Source organism: Rhipicephalus sanguineus, chromosome 6, assembly GCF_013339695.2.
Source record: "Rhipicephalus sanguineus isolate Rsan-2018 chromosome 6, BIME_Rsan_1.4, whole genome shotgun sequence".
NCBI classification, from domain to species: Eukaryota; Metazoa; Arthropoda; class Arachnida; order Ixodida; family Ixodidae; genus Rhipicephalus; species Rhipicephalus sanguineus.
In genome coordinates this window covers 165,721,751-165,738,577 of record NC_051181.1, presented here as the reverse complement: position 1 = coordinate 165,738,577, position 16,827 = coordinate 165,721,751, and the positions used below count along the sequence as shown (strand labels likewise).

General features: G+C 47.7%; 1 protein-coding gene across 2 annotated transcripts in view; it reads left to right on the top strand.

Moving 5' to 3' along the window:
- The window catches only part of LOC119396998 (unconventional myosin-VI), a 195,676-nt gene that overhangs the window by 123,919 nt on the left and 54,930 nt on the right, over positions 1 to 16,827 (top strand). For both annotated transcript variants that reach the window (XM_037664409.2, XM_037664408.1), the window contains exons 17-19: positions 2,243 to 2,450; positions 12,262 to 12,352; positions 16,188 to 16,338. In XM_037664409.2, coding sequence (XP_037520337.1) covers positions 2,243 to 2,450; positions 12,262 to 12,352; positions 16,188 to 16,338 — 450 coding nt within the window. The remainder of the gene's footprint in view (positions 1 to 2,242; positions 2,451 to 12,261; positions 12,353 to 16,187; positions 16,339 to 16,827) is intronic.

The following is a 16,827-nucleotide window of genomic DNA, read 5'->3' as shown; positions in this document are numbered from 1 at the left end:
AAAAACGGTAGAGCTAGTTAGGCCAGCACTTTCGATGTGCAAACATACTTAAATTAAACAAGCGTATGCATTATACCTGTCTCATCCTGTTCCGTCGACACCTGTTGAGTGCACATAAACAGTTGCAACAACCTTGAAGGTAATGGTCTTTCCTACACGACCTTCATTACACATAAAGTCAACAACACGATCACTCACAGAAAGAAAACAAGTAGTCTCACAAGCGATTCAACCCCCACGTCCATAACTGTCTGGGCGACTATGGGGTATTGATTATCAAGGAGCGTACAGTACTGCCGTGTCATCACCACCCTTTCAGTGTTCTGTCCGTTGTCTCTAAGTAGTGGTAGGTCGTTGCCATATCCCCAGCTGACGTGGCAGTGCACTACCCTTGTTGACCAGTGCTCCTGGTGTGCACTGGCCCAGCTACGGTCCTTGTATGGGGCCGGGACAGCCGATAGCTGATGTGTTCCCCTTCTGTGATGGTGCTGGAATTAGGGGACAGCTGTTTGCCAAGGCTGGTACTCAAGTGCGAACTTCTCGGAACCTACTGGGGGTGTTCAGCAGCTGTCGTTCTCTGGAATGCCGTGCCCAGGCCACCTTGTCCTTCTCTTCATTTTGTTCATGTCTTGACATTGCTTGTTATAAATGACTTCCTCCTCTTCTTCACTTTATCATTTCTGACTGTGCTATATATATCTGTCTCGTCCTCTTCCGTCCACACCTATTAAGTGCACATAAACAGTTGCAGCAATCTCAAATGTTACGGTCTTTAAGACATAAACATGTCATAGCTGTCAGAAACACTTCGACAGCTAGTTAGTAGGGCATTGGACCAAAGAGCGTTTGCACCATGTGTCCCACATCGTTCACATTCATTAACACTTTCATGACTGCGCATATTGTGAGCACAATATTCATAGCATTCGTCATGCTGGCGTTTGCGACATGGCACCCTGACATAATACTGACGCTGTATTGCCATAGGGCTCATGCATGTTCCCATGCCTCATTGATGCAATAAGGTGCCACCAAATCATCACAACCAGCAGGCGACCCGTTGCACCCTGCTTTGCTTTGCATAAGCTTATCCTTGCTTAGAATAACAGAGAGCTGAGCTAGTTGGTAAGTATTCATTCTAAAAAGACAGGGCGTGCAAACACGGACACAAGAAAGAAGTCAGGACACCACAAACGCCAACTAACAACTGAAGAGACGCACAATGGCTGAAAAGAAAGAAGGCACGAAAACTTATCTGCGCATGCCCATGCAACAGGCGAACCTATCAATCCGGCACGCGTGGCGGTCTACGTGGAAGATAACTGTTAAGGCATTTGATTTCATCTTTATGCAAGTTAATCGACGGTTGGCTCATGCATGCGCTACCACTATTCTCGATATGCCATGCTTCAATCATCAGGCGCGTTTCTTCATTTCTATGACGGTACAACACTCCGCATTCATCGAATTTTGGCGTGCATTTACAATCTCGACAATGTAAAGATAGGTTAGAAGGTGAGCCTCCTGTTAGCGATCGCTTATGTTCCAACAATCTCTGGTTAATGCATCGGCCCGTTTGTCCTATGTAGAAGCGGCCGCAGCTGAAAGGGACCTTATACACCACACTCGTACGGCAATCAGTGAATTTGTTGGTGTGTTTTACGAAACAAATATCGGTCCACTTCTTGTCTTTTACTCGCTCATTCTTCCTCTGCACAGCGGCACAAATCTTACCTAGCTTATTTGCAGCCGTGAAAACAACATTAACGCCGTATCTACTTCCTGCTTTCTTTAGCCTGTGAGATACGCAATGAATGTACGGTATACCTACGACACGTTTCTTCCTATCGCTTCCTGCAACCATGCTCGGACTTAACACAATAGACTTCTTTAAACGTTCAGCGACCGTGGCCACTGCATCACGAGGATACCCTACATCTAAAAGACGCGTAACCTGTGCGTTAAAGCTATCACTCATTTTGTGCTCACACGACTGATAGGTTCGCCTGTTGCATGGGCATGCGCAGATAAGTTTTCGTGCCTTCTTTCTTTTCAGCCGTTGTGCATCTCTTCAGTTGTTAGTCGGCGTTTGTGGTGTCCTGACTTCTTTCTTGTGTCCGTGGTTGCACGCCCTGTCTTTTTAGAATGAATACTTATCCTTGCTTATAATGAATATTGAAATCAATGATGGCTGTATTTCTGTGGATCAGTTCGCTCATGGCTTGGGTCATTTCCCCACCAGGCCCTGTTCAAGGCCCTGGGTCTAAATGAGAAGGATTTCAAGTTTGGCCTGACCAAGGTGTTCTTCCGGCCTGGCAAATTTGCCGAGTTTGACCAGATTATGAAGTCTGACCCGGAGAACCTTGCCCAGCTCGTGTGCAAAGTGCAGAAATGGCTCCTTGCTTCAAGGTGGAAGAAGGCCCAGTGGTGTGCCCTGGCTGTCATCAAACGTGAGCACTTCTTGCACCCATTGAGCAATGCCGGGACAAAGCAAAAATATTGCCCTCTGTTTTTATCTCAATGTGGCTTCATTAATTATGTTATCAAGAGATTTGAAAAAGTGTTACATTCTCCTGGCCAAAATCTTGGCGACAGAAGGTCATCTTGAACCTTGTCATATCAGGATGTCATTGCACTTTCACGGATTTTAATGTTTTTATGTTAGGGCTGTTTGTGCTCACGGTAAGTTATACTTCACTGGGTTGAGCCTGGCTTCTGTTCAACGCAATGTGCTGAGTGGGTCCTGCCAAAATTGACGTCGCCCTGCTAATCTGGAAATTTTTGGGTGATGTGGCCCTTTCTTTTTAAAAATGTACCAAAGGCACCTTGGCCGTTTCTATATCTATATAGCCGTCTACGACTTAGTGCTCTCGTTGCCATCTCCTTGACATTATATGCGCAGTAGAATCTCGGTGATACGAACCCCGCTGATACGAATTTTAGCCTGATATGAATTCGTGAAATTCCCCGGCCAAATTCCATTGTTTTCAATGAGCCAAAATTCGGATAATCCGAACACTTTTCAGCGCCATGACGGGTGATACGAACATGGGTACCAAAACCGTCAAGCGACGGCTGACAGAAGCGTGCTCCGGAAGCTTCGGAAGTACACGCACGGCCAGCGCACATGCAGTCAGAACTGTGGTTATCATTTCCCACAACCGCTGTGGATGAAGCCGCGGTCATTGCCGATGAGATCATGCATGGCGACAACGAAACTCCAAAAGTACATGCGCATTCAACGGTTGTGGCAGGCAGCGATGCTGCCTGCCACAACCGCTGCAGGCAAAACCACGGTAGACGCGATCATAGACAGCAACGACGTAGTTCTGAAGGCATGTGCGCAGCCAGCGCATACGGATTGCAAACAGAACTACGTCGTTTGCCAGTAACGCAGCAACCATGACACTATCATGTATGGCGACGACAAAACTTCAAAAGATGCACATGCATCCAATGCGCGCCGAGTCAAAGTGATGTCGCTTGCCGGAACCGCTGCAGTCAAAACCATGGTAGATGCGATCGTAGATAGCAACGTCATACAGTAGACTCTCATTAAACGGAACCTGAAGGGACAAGGAAAATATGTTCTGTTTAACAGGAGTTTGTTTACTGAGAGATGAGCCAAGTTGAAGCATTCAGGTACGAAAACAATTATGCTAAAAACAGTTGTTCCATTTAAGCAGCAATTTCATTTAAGGGATTTCGTTTACTGAGAGTCCACTGTAGTTTTGAAGGCACATGCATGGCCAGCGCACACAAGTTGAAAACGGAACCACTATTTGCCACAACTGCTGCGCATGAAACTGCGCTCGTGGAACACACGGAGGCAGTAGATGCTGTCGAGCAAACCAACACGTGTACATTTATTAACTGCTTTTACATCATGGCGAGCTTGCCTGCCGAATCTGATACACAACTAGTTAACTTGCTAAATAACCTTGTACAATGCCAACACAATACACCGAAAACAACACGCACGATGTACCGCGAATGCGGCATCACCGACGTTTGACTGACCACGAGGGGTCCGCGGGAAACGAGCCGCGGTATTGTCCCCCGTGGGCCCACCGCGGGAGATGTCCATCCACGCACACTAGCAAACCCCAAATAGACTCGCTGTTTCCTGCACCCTAACCTCCCAGGCGGTGCTGTCGGCGCCACCGCACTAAGCCTACATCACCTAAGCACAGCGCCACATCTCGCTCGGCGGCTGTCAATGCTGATCCGCGAGGCGCGCGTGTGCCATGAGGCGCAAACGACTTTACAGGGGGTGATAGCACCCCCACACTATCTGTGCAATCATCGATAGCGGCTGCGTAGCTCCAAAGGTATGCAGCTAACGCAGCGGTAGATTAAAGGCAATAAAGTCGTAAAAAGGCACGAAGCATTTCAGCATTTCTGTCGTTCGCTTATGACTGTGGTGGAGTGGACTTCGGCACTTAGTTTTCAGTTGGCCATAAGCAAAGCCTTGACGCGCACGTTTGCAGCAGCCAGCTTTGCCGTCCTTTATTGGTCCGTTCATGGGTGTCAGAAAGACATAAGCGAGTTCTTTCGACGGCAATGAATGTTTTCTGCATATACAGTAAAACCTCATTAATTCGAAGGCCTCGGGACCGAGAAAAATATCCCAATTAAGCGGGATTCCCAATTATCCGAAACAACGCGAAATCAAAGAAATCAGCCAGAAAACGTGATGTACAGAAGTCACACCTTTATTGTGGCAAGTCAGCCTACTTGGAGAAAAATTCCTCCATGCGTGACTGACGCGTTCGGTAGTTCCCAGCACTGAAAGTCATATTTTCCAGCCTGTCAATGAGGCGCAGCATCTCAGCCTCGCCGCCGTTGCACTCGACGAAGCTGCGCACAACACTCAAGGCATCGATGACATCCGCCAAAGGGGGTGCTCGGGAGGGCTCGTCATCGCTGTCAACATTAGAGGCCGAATCGGTCGATCTCGCAGCTATCTCGCTGTCGATGTCGGCGTAACACGTCTGCACTGTGCACTCGACATTTGCGTACTCGGAGAATCCGATTGGAGTGCACTCCTCGTCCGCGTGCAAAGCCTCATATCGAGCGCAGAGAGTCTCCCCTTCTTCATCAAACGGGCAAGTGACAGCGGTGACAGCAAACTCAGCGGAGGTTGCCTCTTCTTTCACAAAACCGGCGTGCTCAAAACACCGTCGAATAACGGTGGCCTCCACCTGCCTCCATGCGTGAACAATGAGGCAAATACCACCGAGGAGGTCAATGTTATACTCCTTTCCGTTGTCATAGCAAAGGAGCATTCGCTTCAACAGATTGTAGCGATATATTTTCCTGGTATGGTGTATGACGCCCTGGTCCATCGGCTGCGATAGCGACGTCGTGTTCGGGGGTAGAAAGACCAGCCTGATTGCCTGCAGGTTCTGAATGTCGCCGTGAGCTGGGCAATTATCGACGACGAACAAAACGCTGCGCCCTGCGGCCGCAAGCTTGCGGTCAAGGTGCCGCACGTATTCTTCAAAGAGTGCAGCCGTCATCCAAGCTTTCTTGTTGTTTTTATAGATCAGGTCATCCTTGGATGGCAGTCGTGCATTTTTGAAACAACGAGGCTTTTCTGTCTTCCCAATAACAAGCAGTGGCAGCTTGTGCTCACCGCACATGCTTGCACCAAACAAAACAGTGATTCTATCTTTGTTCTGTTTCCGCCCCTTAATGTCTGCCTCCTTCAAAGCGAACGTCTTCGTAGGCAACATTTTGTAGAACAGAGCAGCTTCATCAAGGTTGTAAACATCTGCTGCTTCGTACTTGGCGAGTAGTGGAGCCAAGGTGTGCTGCTTCCAGCCGTCGACAACAGACTGATCCGCGCTGCCACTCTCGCCACAAACAGTCACGAATGTCAGGTTGTTGCGCTCCTTAAATCGGCAAAACCATCCATTGCCGCATTTAAACTCAGAATGTCCAAGTTGCAGCGCCAGCTGGTTGGCCTTCTCACGCAATATGGTCCCATTCACAGGAAGGTGTGCTGCGTTGGCTTTCTGCAGCCAGTCGATCAGAGCTGCTTCAACGTCGGCGTACGTAGGCGGGCGTACTCGTGTACGCTTTGACGAGTGCGTCTTGCTGTAAGCATCGAGAATTTTCTCCTTATTCTTGATGATGTTGCACAGCGTTGACAGAGGCACGTGGTGCTTTTCGGCGAGAGCCGTTTTCGACGCCGTCGACTTGCTGGCCTCTTCAATTAAGCACACCTTTTCGTGCAGGGACAAGCTCTTGTACTTCGGCATCTTCCTTCCAAGCACACCTCAATCAACTAATTCACAGGGAAGACACTCAAGCGGAGACAGGAGACAAATGGAGCAGTCGCACCGAATCGCACAATGCTCGCCAGCCGACATCCAAATGGCACAAAGACTCCACAAAACATTCACTTCGCTAGAGTGGCTAACATCGCTGTTGAGATGATGATGATCATGATCGCAACCGCACGCATCGCCGCCTGGCAATTGCTAAAACATGGCGTCTACGACGTATTTCCGGTAAAAAAAACATGGCCTTCGAGATCCGTACATCAAAAAAAAATGCATGTTTTAGTTACAGCCTCCGAGATTCGCAACACCCTTTGCATATCTTGGAAGTCGCGGCCAAGTGTGCCAATTAACCGGGAAGTCGCAGACTGGCCACACCAATTATCCGGTTAAATTTACATGTAAAAATTTGGGACCGCGCAAATAATACAAATTATCCGGGATTCCCAATTAACCGAGTACAAATTACCGAGGTTTTACTGTATTCTGGTTTGAAAACGGATTTTGCTAGTTTTGTGGTGATACGAAATTTCGGGTAATACTGTATGAATATTTTCGCTTCCTGTGAGATTCGTATCACAGAGATTCTACTGTACCAAAATTAGTGTGGGAGGACATTGCTAAATTTCGAGGGGGGGGTGCCCCCTGGGCCCCAACCCGGCTACGGGCCTGCTTGTCACGTACGTCATGAAACCCTTTCCCTCGGTCTCCTGTGGCGCATACCCACGGCCCATGGAAGGCAGATATGCACCAGAGGTGATTCACAGTCTACGGACGAACAGACAGTGCCTTTGGTTCACTAAGAAATACTTCACATTTAAAATAGCAGGTCGAGCTGGAATCGAACCCAGACGTTCTTCGTGGCAGTCAAGTATTCTACCACATAACAGTGTCATAACAGCGAGGTTCTACTGTATTGTACAATTAATTATAAAGGCAATGTATATTTACACAGCACATGAAGATGCTCATCTTGCTGGAAAACAGAGCATCTGGAACTGCTTGCAGCCACAGAAGGGCTGCTGCTGTACATGTTCTTCACATTTTTGAGCAGCACGTAGCCTTCACTTCAAGAAGTTCTTATTGCATCCAAAGGACACTCTTCTTGCGTAGAAAGTAGAAATGACTATAGCACTGCTGCAAAGCAGCCTACTGCTATCTCTGTATCTTGCTTTTGACAAGTTACTTTTCTTTCTTATGTTATACTCAATGTATTGTGTTCTAATAAAATAATACAGTAAAAGCTTGTAAAAGTTTGACCCTTGTTAATTCAGTAAATCGGATTATTCGGACGTGTTTCCTGGTCCCGGCCAGCATATGCATTGTTCAATGGCAACAAACTCTTTAATTCGGCCACATTTGGCCGCAACCCGGTTAATTCGGACAATCCTTGGAGCGTGCAGAGTGTGAAGAGCCGCGAATGTGCGACGCAAACGTGTGAAAACAGCGTTCGCAGACAACTGAAACGAGGTGGCTCTGTCCGTATCACTATCTTAATCAATTAGTGACCATGGTTTTGTCAATGTGCAGATCCGGCACTCAGCAGCTTCATTTTTGCTTGATACAGTGCGCGCATTGCCACTAAACTCAAACATGGCAGAAGCTGTTGGAGATGAAGTGCTTTCAGTCGTGGTTGGTATGCTGGCATAAAACTCGTTTGCTACATCGTGATGAACGAACTATCAGTTGCCAGCCATTTTATCTGTGAAAGAACTATCGTCATGTGCGCATAGTGGTGGTAGCGGCACATAAGAGGAGGGGGGGGGGTGCAGAGCGTGTTGCTGGCTAATTAAACATGGGAGTCTGGTGCCGTGGTTGCATTGAGAACTAAATCAGTACAGGAGTTATGTATTCATCAAAAAAATGAAATCATATTGATGTAACAGACATTTGTTTATTGTATTTTTGATACTTTCAACAATTTGGCATTCAGTTTAGAGCACTGCACGGGCCGATTTTTCCGGCCCAGGCCCGGCCCGGCCCGAAAACGCCATGCTCCTGCCCACCTGAGCCCAGCCCGGTGTTCTTAAATGTGGCCCGTACCTGGGCCGGGCCCGAAAGGTTTGGGCCCGGCCCGGCCCGTTTCAGCTAGTTATGCCTTGAGCATAAAGGAGGCACTGTCCAACCTTCGGTTATTGTGAAGATGCCTGCCGCACACGAGATATTTTTTTCCAGAGATTGTTTTAGGAACTTCTTTCAGTGTCACGGCTTTCACTGATACTGTGTATACTTTCGGTTAATTACGCCCGTAACACTCTTGCGAAATGATTGCAGGGCAATATAAAATATAATTGGAGTCGTAGCTGGCTGTTTCATGTACGCACCCAGTGCTAACCGCGCAATCTTATTTCTGCATTTCAAAGAACGACTACAAAATATAGTACCTCCATAAAGTGAAAAAAAGAAAAACATGGCAGACATTTTTAGTTTGAGTCTACATCAATTGCATGCGAGCTAGGACTGTTGAGTGAAAGTAGCAAGTCTTGAAACTTGAGCTAGTTGGTACGGATTCATCATGATTTAAGTAGCGCACTGACGGACGAGGACAGAGAAAAAGAAGGTGCACAACACGGGCGCTACGCGGGCACGGTAGCAAGTCTCCTGCATACTTCATCTATTGCACAATGCAATGAAAAAGAAACGTGCTTTAGCTGCTTCTGGGAGGAATACACCAGGCTGGGCAGCATTACATAAATTAAAGCTGTCGTGTTGACTCCTCGGAAGTCAACTGCACCCAACGTACTCGACGTTTTCGTGTTAAAAACAAGAAGGTTTTTTGCCCCACCCTTCTTCCCCGAGTCACCGCCACTGCAGTGCCATAGATCTGCCAAAGCGAGGCACACTCGTTAGCGAGCGAGCCACTGTCCTCGCTGTTCCCTGAAGATGGCAGTCTCGTCGTCTTCATATGACCGCCTTCGATCTTTGAAAATGTTACGCCTTAAAGCCATACCGAACTAAGGGCTTCCAAAACAACTGTCTATTAGAGTGCCAAAGTGAACCAGCCGGTGGCCTCTTTAGCGCTCCCCGTCGAACGTGACGTGTCGGGTGTCTGGGGCGTGATCCCCCGCAGGGACCGGAATGTTTCCCTAGATACAAATGCACACATCTTATACGCACTAATCTAGGCAGCTTACCGTTGCCTTCCTTACACAGTACCCAAGAACGTCCTTCACTCACTATAATGGTGGAAACTTGTATTAAGCGTTTCTTGAAATTACGTGTAGCATACTGATGGAGCAAAATTGTAGACGTCTTGTTACTGTGCAATTTCTGTGCACGCCAATGCACTCCAGGTGGTTTAAATTACCCTGGAGCCCTCAACGACGGCGTCTCATATAGCCTGGGTCACTTCAGGAAGTTAAACCCCACAAAACAACAAAAAATTTCACCATCTCCCACCAAAGGGAACCATGGGGGGATGCGAAGGAGCGCATGGGTCGACTTAATGTTCCCTTCATCACAGGCACCTTGCCTGATGTTAACGCGTTCTTGCATGTGGAGCACACCATGAATTCACTGTAGTTGCTGTTGCTGTTACTCCGTCCCTAACTCTTGTTGGAGCACGCCACGCGGGTTCATCGCGCGTCTGCAGAATCTCGTTCCCCGACACCATCACATGATTGCTGAGAGAGTGTAAGGGGGAGAGGACACAGCGTCTTACCCAGCCCCTTACACAGGCCCGAACGCGCTAGCGCATGCCAGCACATGTGGTTTTGTATGCGTTACGCCAAGCTAGGACAGCGTACGGCAGCCTGGGCCCCTAAAGTGCTCTGCACGTATCATCATCAAGGCGGTCAAAAAACAAGACGAAGAAGACTTCTCCTTGGTGTGAGCGCGCGCTCTGCACGTATCATCATCAAGGCGGTCGAAGAACAAGACAAAGAAGACTTCCTCCTTGGCGGGCGCACGCTCAATATGTTACAGATGGCTATGGTAGGTTTTAGAAAGTGGACGGTCGCCAATCGAACTACGGTCAAAGCCCAGCGCAAAAAACAAAGCCAAGCAATGTACACACGCAATTATACAGATACCTGTGAGACCCGGGCCTAATACGGGCCTGGCTCAGGCCCGAGACCGAAGATCATGGGCCCGGCCCGGCCCGTGCAGTGCTCTAATTCAGTTATCTCGGACATTTTTTCCGGTCCTGTGAAATCCGAATTAACGAGCCTTTACTGTATTACTGTGTGTGTGTGTGTGTGTGTGTGTGTGTGTGTGTGTGTGTGTGTGTGTGTGTGTGTGTGTGTGTATGTATGTGTGTATATATCTATATATATATATATATATATATATATGCAGTAAAACCTCGTTAATTCAAACTCGGTTATTTCGAAATCCTGAATAATTCGAAGGGTTTCTGTGGTTCCGTATTTTGCAATGTAAATCTTAGTGGATAATTCGAAGCAGCGGTCAGTGCCAGCCCAGTTAATTCAAAAACTTTGGGCGCCATGTGCCAATTCCAGGGCAATGCAGTGTAGCGATATTAATGAGTGACAGTTGAAGCAACCCAGCCTCGCTGCTGCTAGCGAAAACAACTAAACAAAACACAGTCTCGTGGTCAGCTAAAAACGTGCGCCTGCGGAAAAGAAGACGTGCTTCACTGCAATGCAGCGATGACACGCGGGCAGCATGTCGCATGCTTCTCGCAACGTCAGCGCGTCATGATTTACTCTTATATATATATATATATATATATATATATATGCAGTAAAACCTCGTTAATTCAAACTCGGTTATTTCGAAATCCTGAATAATTCGAAGGGTTTCTGTGGTTCCGTATTTTGCAATGTAAATCTTAGTGGATAATTCGAAGCAGCGGTCAGTGCCAGCCCAGTTAATTCAAAAACTTTGGGCGCCATGTGCCAATTCCAGGGCAATGCAGTGTAGCGATATTAATGAGTGACAGTTGAAGCAACCCAGCCTCGCTGCTGCTAGCGAAAACAACTAAACAAAACACAGTCTCATGGTCAGCTAAAAACGTGCGCCTGCGGAAAAGAAGACGTGCTTCACTGCAATGCAGCGATGACACGCGGGCAGCATGTCGCATGCTTCTCGCAACGTCAGCGCGTCATGATTTACTCTTTTTTTTTTTGGGAAAAGAAAAGATAATAAAGGACGGTCTGACGGAATTCATGATGTATGAGAACCTCCGATTGGCGGTTGCTTCGGCAATTTCCGCACTTGCACTGCTGGCGGAGTTCTTGCCAGTAACGCCTATTTCTAAAACTCAATGAAAACTTCAATGATCATGTTTTCCAGTCTGAACACATTGCGGATTCCGTCACACTGGCCATTATCATATTCTTTATTTTACCAGAAAGAATGGGCGAATGGTCGCATCATGACACGCTGAGGCTGCGAGGAAGCAGGTGACATGCTGCCCACGTGTCACCACTGTGCTGCAGTGAAGCACGCCTTCTTTTCCGCAGGCACGCATTTCAGCTGACCACGAGACTTCTTCTTTTCTTTCTTTTTTTTTTTCTTTTTTTTTCGCTGATAGCAGCGAGGCCTGCCGTTTTCTCGAGTTTGCGGCAAAAATGGGACCAGGTATTGCTGAAAAACAACCCTTGGAGCCACAAACTAGAAGGCCAAACGACCACCTCTGATTACTTTCAGTAATTCAAAGTTCCTTGCATGCCGCTTTTTGTATGTTTCTTTAATTCGAAAACCCGCTTAATTTGAAAGATTTTCACAGTCCCAGTGACTTTGAATTAACGAGGTTTTACTGTATGTGTATATATATATATATATATAAACATTTTTTTTTACATTCAGCGAGGGCAACATTAAACCATTTGGTGCACTGTATGTAATGGAATTCAAATTTGAATTTTTCAACACGCAAGTTTTTCTCGGACAGTAATGTTCGGTGAATTGAAATACAAGTTCCTGTTGCCACAATGATAGAACATATTGGCATTACACATGGCTGAAGACAGCCAGTTTAGCTAAAAACATCTTTGCTTTAACATTTCAGTCAAGAATAAGATCATCTTTCGACGTGAGAACCTTGTGGTGATTCAGAAGACAGTCAAGATGCATTTGGTGAAACGAAAGTACAGGCCCAGGTAAGTTTACTCATTAAACCTTGTCATTGTTACTGCCATCATCAGGCTGTCTTGTTGGTGTTTGTTATTGTGCTGAAGGCTGCATGCTGAACAGGCGGTTGACACGAAGGTGCATGTTTTTGCGCATTCCTGTGCGATGTGTACAAGAATTTCTTTATTCAGGGTGTCTACCGACCGGGAAAATCGGGAATTCTCAGGGATTTTGAATAGTCTGGAAATACTCGGGGAAAACACAGGGAAATTGTGCTCCCATCAGGGAAAATCCACAGTAACATTCACGGTAAAATCCAAGGCAACGAAAGTCACAGTAACGCTGGCTGTAGATTTTGTGAATGCATTTTTTCAAATCGAACGGCCGCTGCGGCTGCGGGGAAAGGGCGCACCTCAATGCTCTCCTAGCCTTCGGAGCATTGAGTGGGAGAGCATCCGGCTAATGCGCGGCGTGCGGGAACTATGAACCACGGCACATCGTATCGCGCAATGTTGTCAGGCTGTTCTGTGACTACGTAGTGTAGTTCTGTATTCTTTGTCGCACGTGCTGTGCATTAGCGCCTGATATGGTGCTTTTGTTGTCGCCACTTGTCAAGTATCAAGTATGATTAGTTGTAGAGGCGGCAGCAGTAGATGCAACGAGCTTGCCTTATCTTACAAGCGATCGCGATCATTCAGGAAGGGGATGTCATCGACAAGGCTGGTATCTTGCAAGCCATCCCGTTCGGCGAGCAAAAAGACAACAACGACGCTTGTCGGCGGTTATTGGAGAGCTCACTCGCTCTAATGCCGAGCTTCAAAGATGCTATATAGGACTCGGAAGAATAGAATAAATTTCCAGGCGAGAGCGAGCGTAACTAACAGGCGCATTTACAGCAAGTGAAAGCCTTTTTTTTTTTTTTCGCTGTGGGCACTACTGAAACAAGTTTTAGGCAGTCGACCGTTATTTTTTGAGGCTGCAGCTCGCAATTACCAGCCGCACCACTGCTTATGTGGATGTTTTGCTGCAAAGCAGAATTACAAGACTCTTCGGGGCCAATGTATAGCGACGACCGAAATTCGGGACACTGGCACAGGTCCCACTTGCTCGATTCGGCGCACGATGTCGGAAAGCAGAAACGTGGCTAGCATAATCGGACGTGCCGTAATTCAGCCTGTTGCCGTGCTTTCATGCGATCTTATCCCACACCTATTGTGCTTTTTTTTTTTGCGATAGCACTTCTATAGATACTCCAGGCAAATTTTTCGCCTTCGCCATGATCTTGCATATCAAGTCCAAATCGAGATTACATCACCCCGTGTGAGTGAAAGTATGCGAGCGCTGCCGACAAACGGGGCTCAAGCAGAGATGAAACGAGCCGACCATCTCCTTCGCGTGATGGGCACATGGAGATAGGAGCGGGATGGTTGGGGAGGGGGAGGGGGCGTGAGTCCGACAGGAAGTGCATACTTTGTACCACCGGGTGTCGTCACGTGTGCGGCGGTGTCTTTCAAGGAGATCAGCAGACGGCTCATACCTTTGTAGGTACTGTGCTCTTATTGGAAAACTTCCGCTGAAGCCCTATATCAGCGTCGGATCCATAGGGGGGGGGGGGTAGGAGTAATACCTCCCTTCACCCCCCCCACCCAAAGCCTGCAGCCCCCGCCCCCTCCCTTCAGTGCCTGTCGTCCACCTCCTTTCTCAGGCTGCCTATTGAGTTTGCCCCCTATATTTTCAAAAATGGTTGCTTTGCCCACCACTGCCCAAAAGGGATTAGGAGAATCTTGTCCCCACTCTCTACCTCTCCCCTCATCGCTCCACCCTTTCCTGCTTTCCTATGCACATTTCTAACAAAGGCTTCTTAGGCACCGCCATAATCGCCTCTGGACTGCTGTAAATCTGCGTGACCCCCCTAAAATGCACTGCGTAGGCAGTGGCATCAGCGTTTGTACTTCCCCCCCACCTCAAAGGCAATCACCTGGATCCACCTCTGAGCCATACATACAAAGGTCACCTCTCTTACTGCAGCAGCTGCGTTTCCTGGAGTGAGCTGCTAGGCTATATTATTGTGATAGCAATTATATGGACACTTTCGGCTGATTTTTGCCATTGCTGTCATGCCCCGGATATGTACATGTATGTATATATATAAAACAGGCACAAAGAAAAATAAAGCAGAAGAAAAGAATTCCGAAGCACCCAACCGAGGACTCGAACCATCGACCCCTCACTCCTCAGATTGCTGCATTAGACAACTCAACCATGCCCCATGCATGCGCCGGCGAAATAACAGTGAGCTATTTATATACACCATTTACCGCTGGTGGTAAGCGAATCTCAGAGGAGCTTGAGCATGTTTTCTATCGCGCAACGCTTCTAATTTTCTTTCAGTTTGATAACTGCCCTTGAGATGCGCACAACAAAGTGGCCCTTTTCTGCACCCATTCGTGATGTAGGAAAAAAAAAAAGGAACACCGGACACACCTTGCATCAGACGCCCCCGTTTGGCAGGAAACGCAGGGGGTCACTTCACGCGGCGCAGTTTAAAGGAAGAAGAAATATCTAAGAGCATCTGATTCTCCATTAGAGAGTTTGAGAATTGGGGACTCAAGACACTGGGTCACCAAGCTGCATTGGGTAGGGTGCTCTAGCATTCGGAGGATCAGCAGAGCTTGAGAACAGGGTCAAACGCAACCTGCGTTGGCGCAGATGTGCAGGGCGCCACACGTGGTGAAATAAAAATCATGCGGGACGCGGGCCGTACAGCGTCATGGCCCACGCGGCGTCTACATAGTCTCGCGGTGACCCATGACGTCTTGGGGACCCACGCTAGTTTTCGATGTTTGGGTCTTGGGCCAACGCAAGCACAAGAGCCCAATAGTGGCTTGGGTTCTGCGCATGCGCCCTGGCGGCTCGCAAGCTCCTTGGTCCCCAAGCTTTTTAGGGCCCCAGTTCTCAAACCCTATATTGTCGACACTTGCAGCGCGTTGCTCAAGCACAAAGACGAAACAACTGCAACAGTTTTTAGTTCATGCTTGCCCTGTGCATGCCTGTGCATTCTTTTCGGGCGTCCTTCTTTGTGCTTCAGCGGCGCGCTGCAAGTATCGAGCTGCTTCTCGTCCTTCTTGTGACATTCGAATTTCTTGCTATCGCATTCATTGCTTCGCCTTTGCGGCGAAACTTGCGGCCCCGAGTTGCTAAAAAAATTTTTTGCAATCTCCCAGCACGACATACTAAATGCTGCTAACTGCTCCAAATCAAGGTTCTTCTGCTTCAAATTGGAAATTTTTGTGCTCCAAAAACTACTCCCAATTCAGTTTCAGCTGTCTCACTGCTGTGACTGTGATGGTTGCACGCCATTTGAAATTCCTGCATCATTCACTACAGGGGCATTAGCCATGTCCTTCACAAACGGCAAAGTCATAAGTTCAATTCCTGACTATTTCACTGGAGGCACGAACGTGCTGAAAACCACCAGCACACTTGTCTTGGTGCAACCCTGCAATAATTCCCATTCAGCTTTGCAGTGGAGGACTGCACTCGTGAATTAGGCATCAGTGTCAGACACTGACGAAGATCCCAATTTCTTAGCGTAGCTCACTGAAGCTCATTCTTCATAGAAACACCAACGAACTGCACTATGGTGGTGTTAGCCTTTGTTACTAGGACACCCCAGGTGGTTGAAATTAATCGTCATGGCCTGCTTTGAGACGCCCCAACAATTTAATTGGCTGCCTTGGCCAGTGACTTGGTGTATGACCCTGTTTAGGGGCACTATGAACTCGTGTTTAGTGCTGGCTGCTACAGGTGCTGTTTGCTGGTCTGGGATGAACACAACCACCCTTATGTCCACACTGCCTGCAGGTACCGGTGCATGATGAAGCTTAGAGCCCTCCGCCAGCAAGTGCTGCAGATGTCCAACCTTGCTGCTCAACTCAAGAGGGACGGTCAGCAAAGTAAAGCAGAGATCCAAGCCTTGGAAGCCAAGATCAGTGGAACCATGATGCGCATAAAGGTGTGCCAAAAATGCCTCCTTGCCAACAGGCTTTAGTCAAGCATGCAGTATGATTTGAGTTTACTTATTTGCACATGGGTGAGTTCGCACTCATTTGTATGCTAGACTAGCAGGTACGCATGAGCACCTACAAGCCTGACACTGAGAACAGTTATGTCAGGGGTCTCAAACGCACGGCCTGCCAACCTTTCGCTTGTGGCCCACAGCCCACACATGACAGTCTTCGTCCCATGTCTTTTTTATGACTTCGTGGCTGTTTGGCACATTGCTAAATGGTGCCCGCATTATTTTCTTGCCTATCGTGATGCATAACGCTTTGTTCGAGTAAGCTACACAGACTTATCTAATCGTAGTGTGTTTTTTTTTTAAGCACCCCATGCGGTCACCTTGTGTTGAAGCATAACCGCAGTTCAAAAACTCGAATCCTGACGTCAAATCCCTTTCAGAAATGATCCATATATGAGATACGGGAAAGGCCTTCTTTCAAAT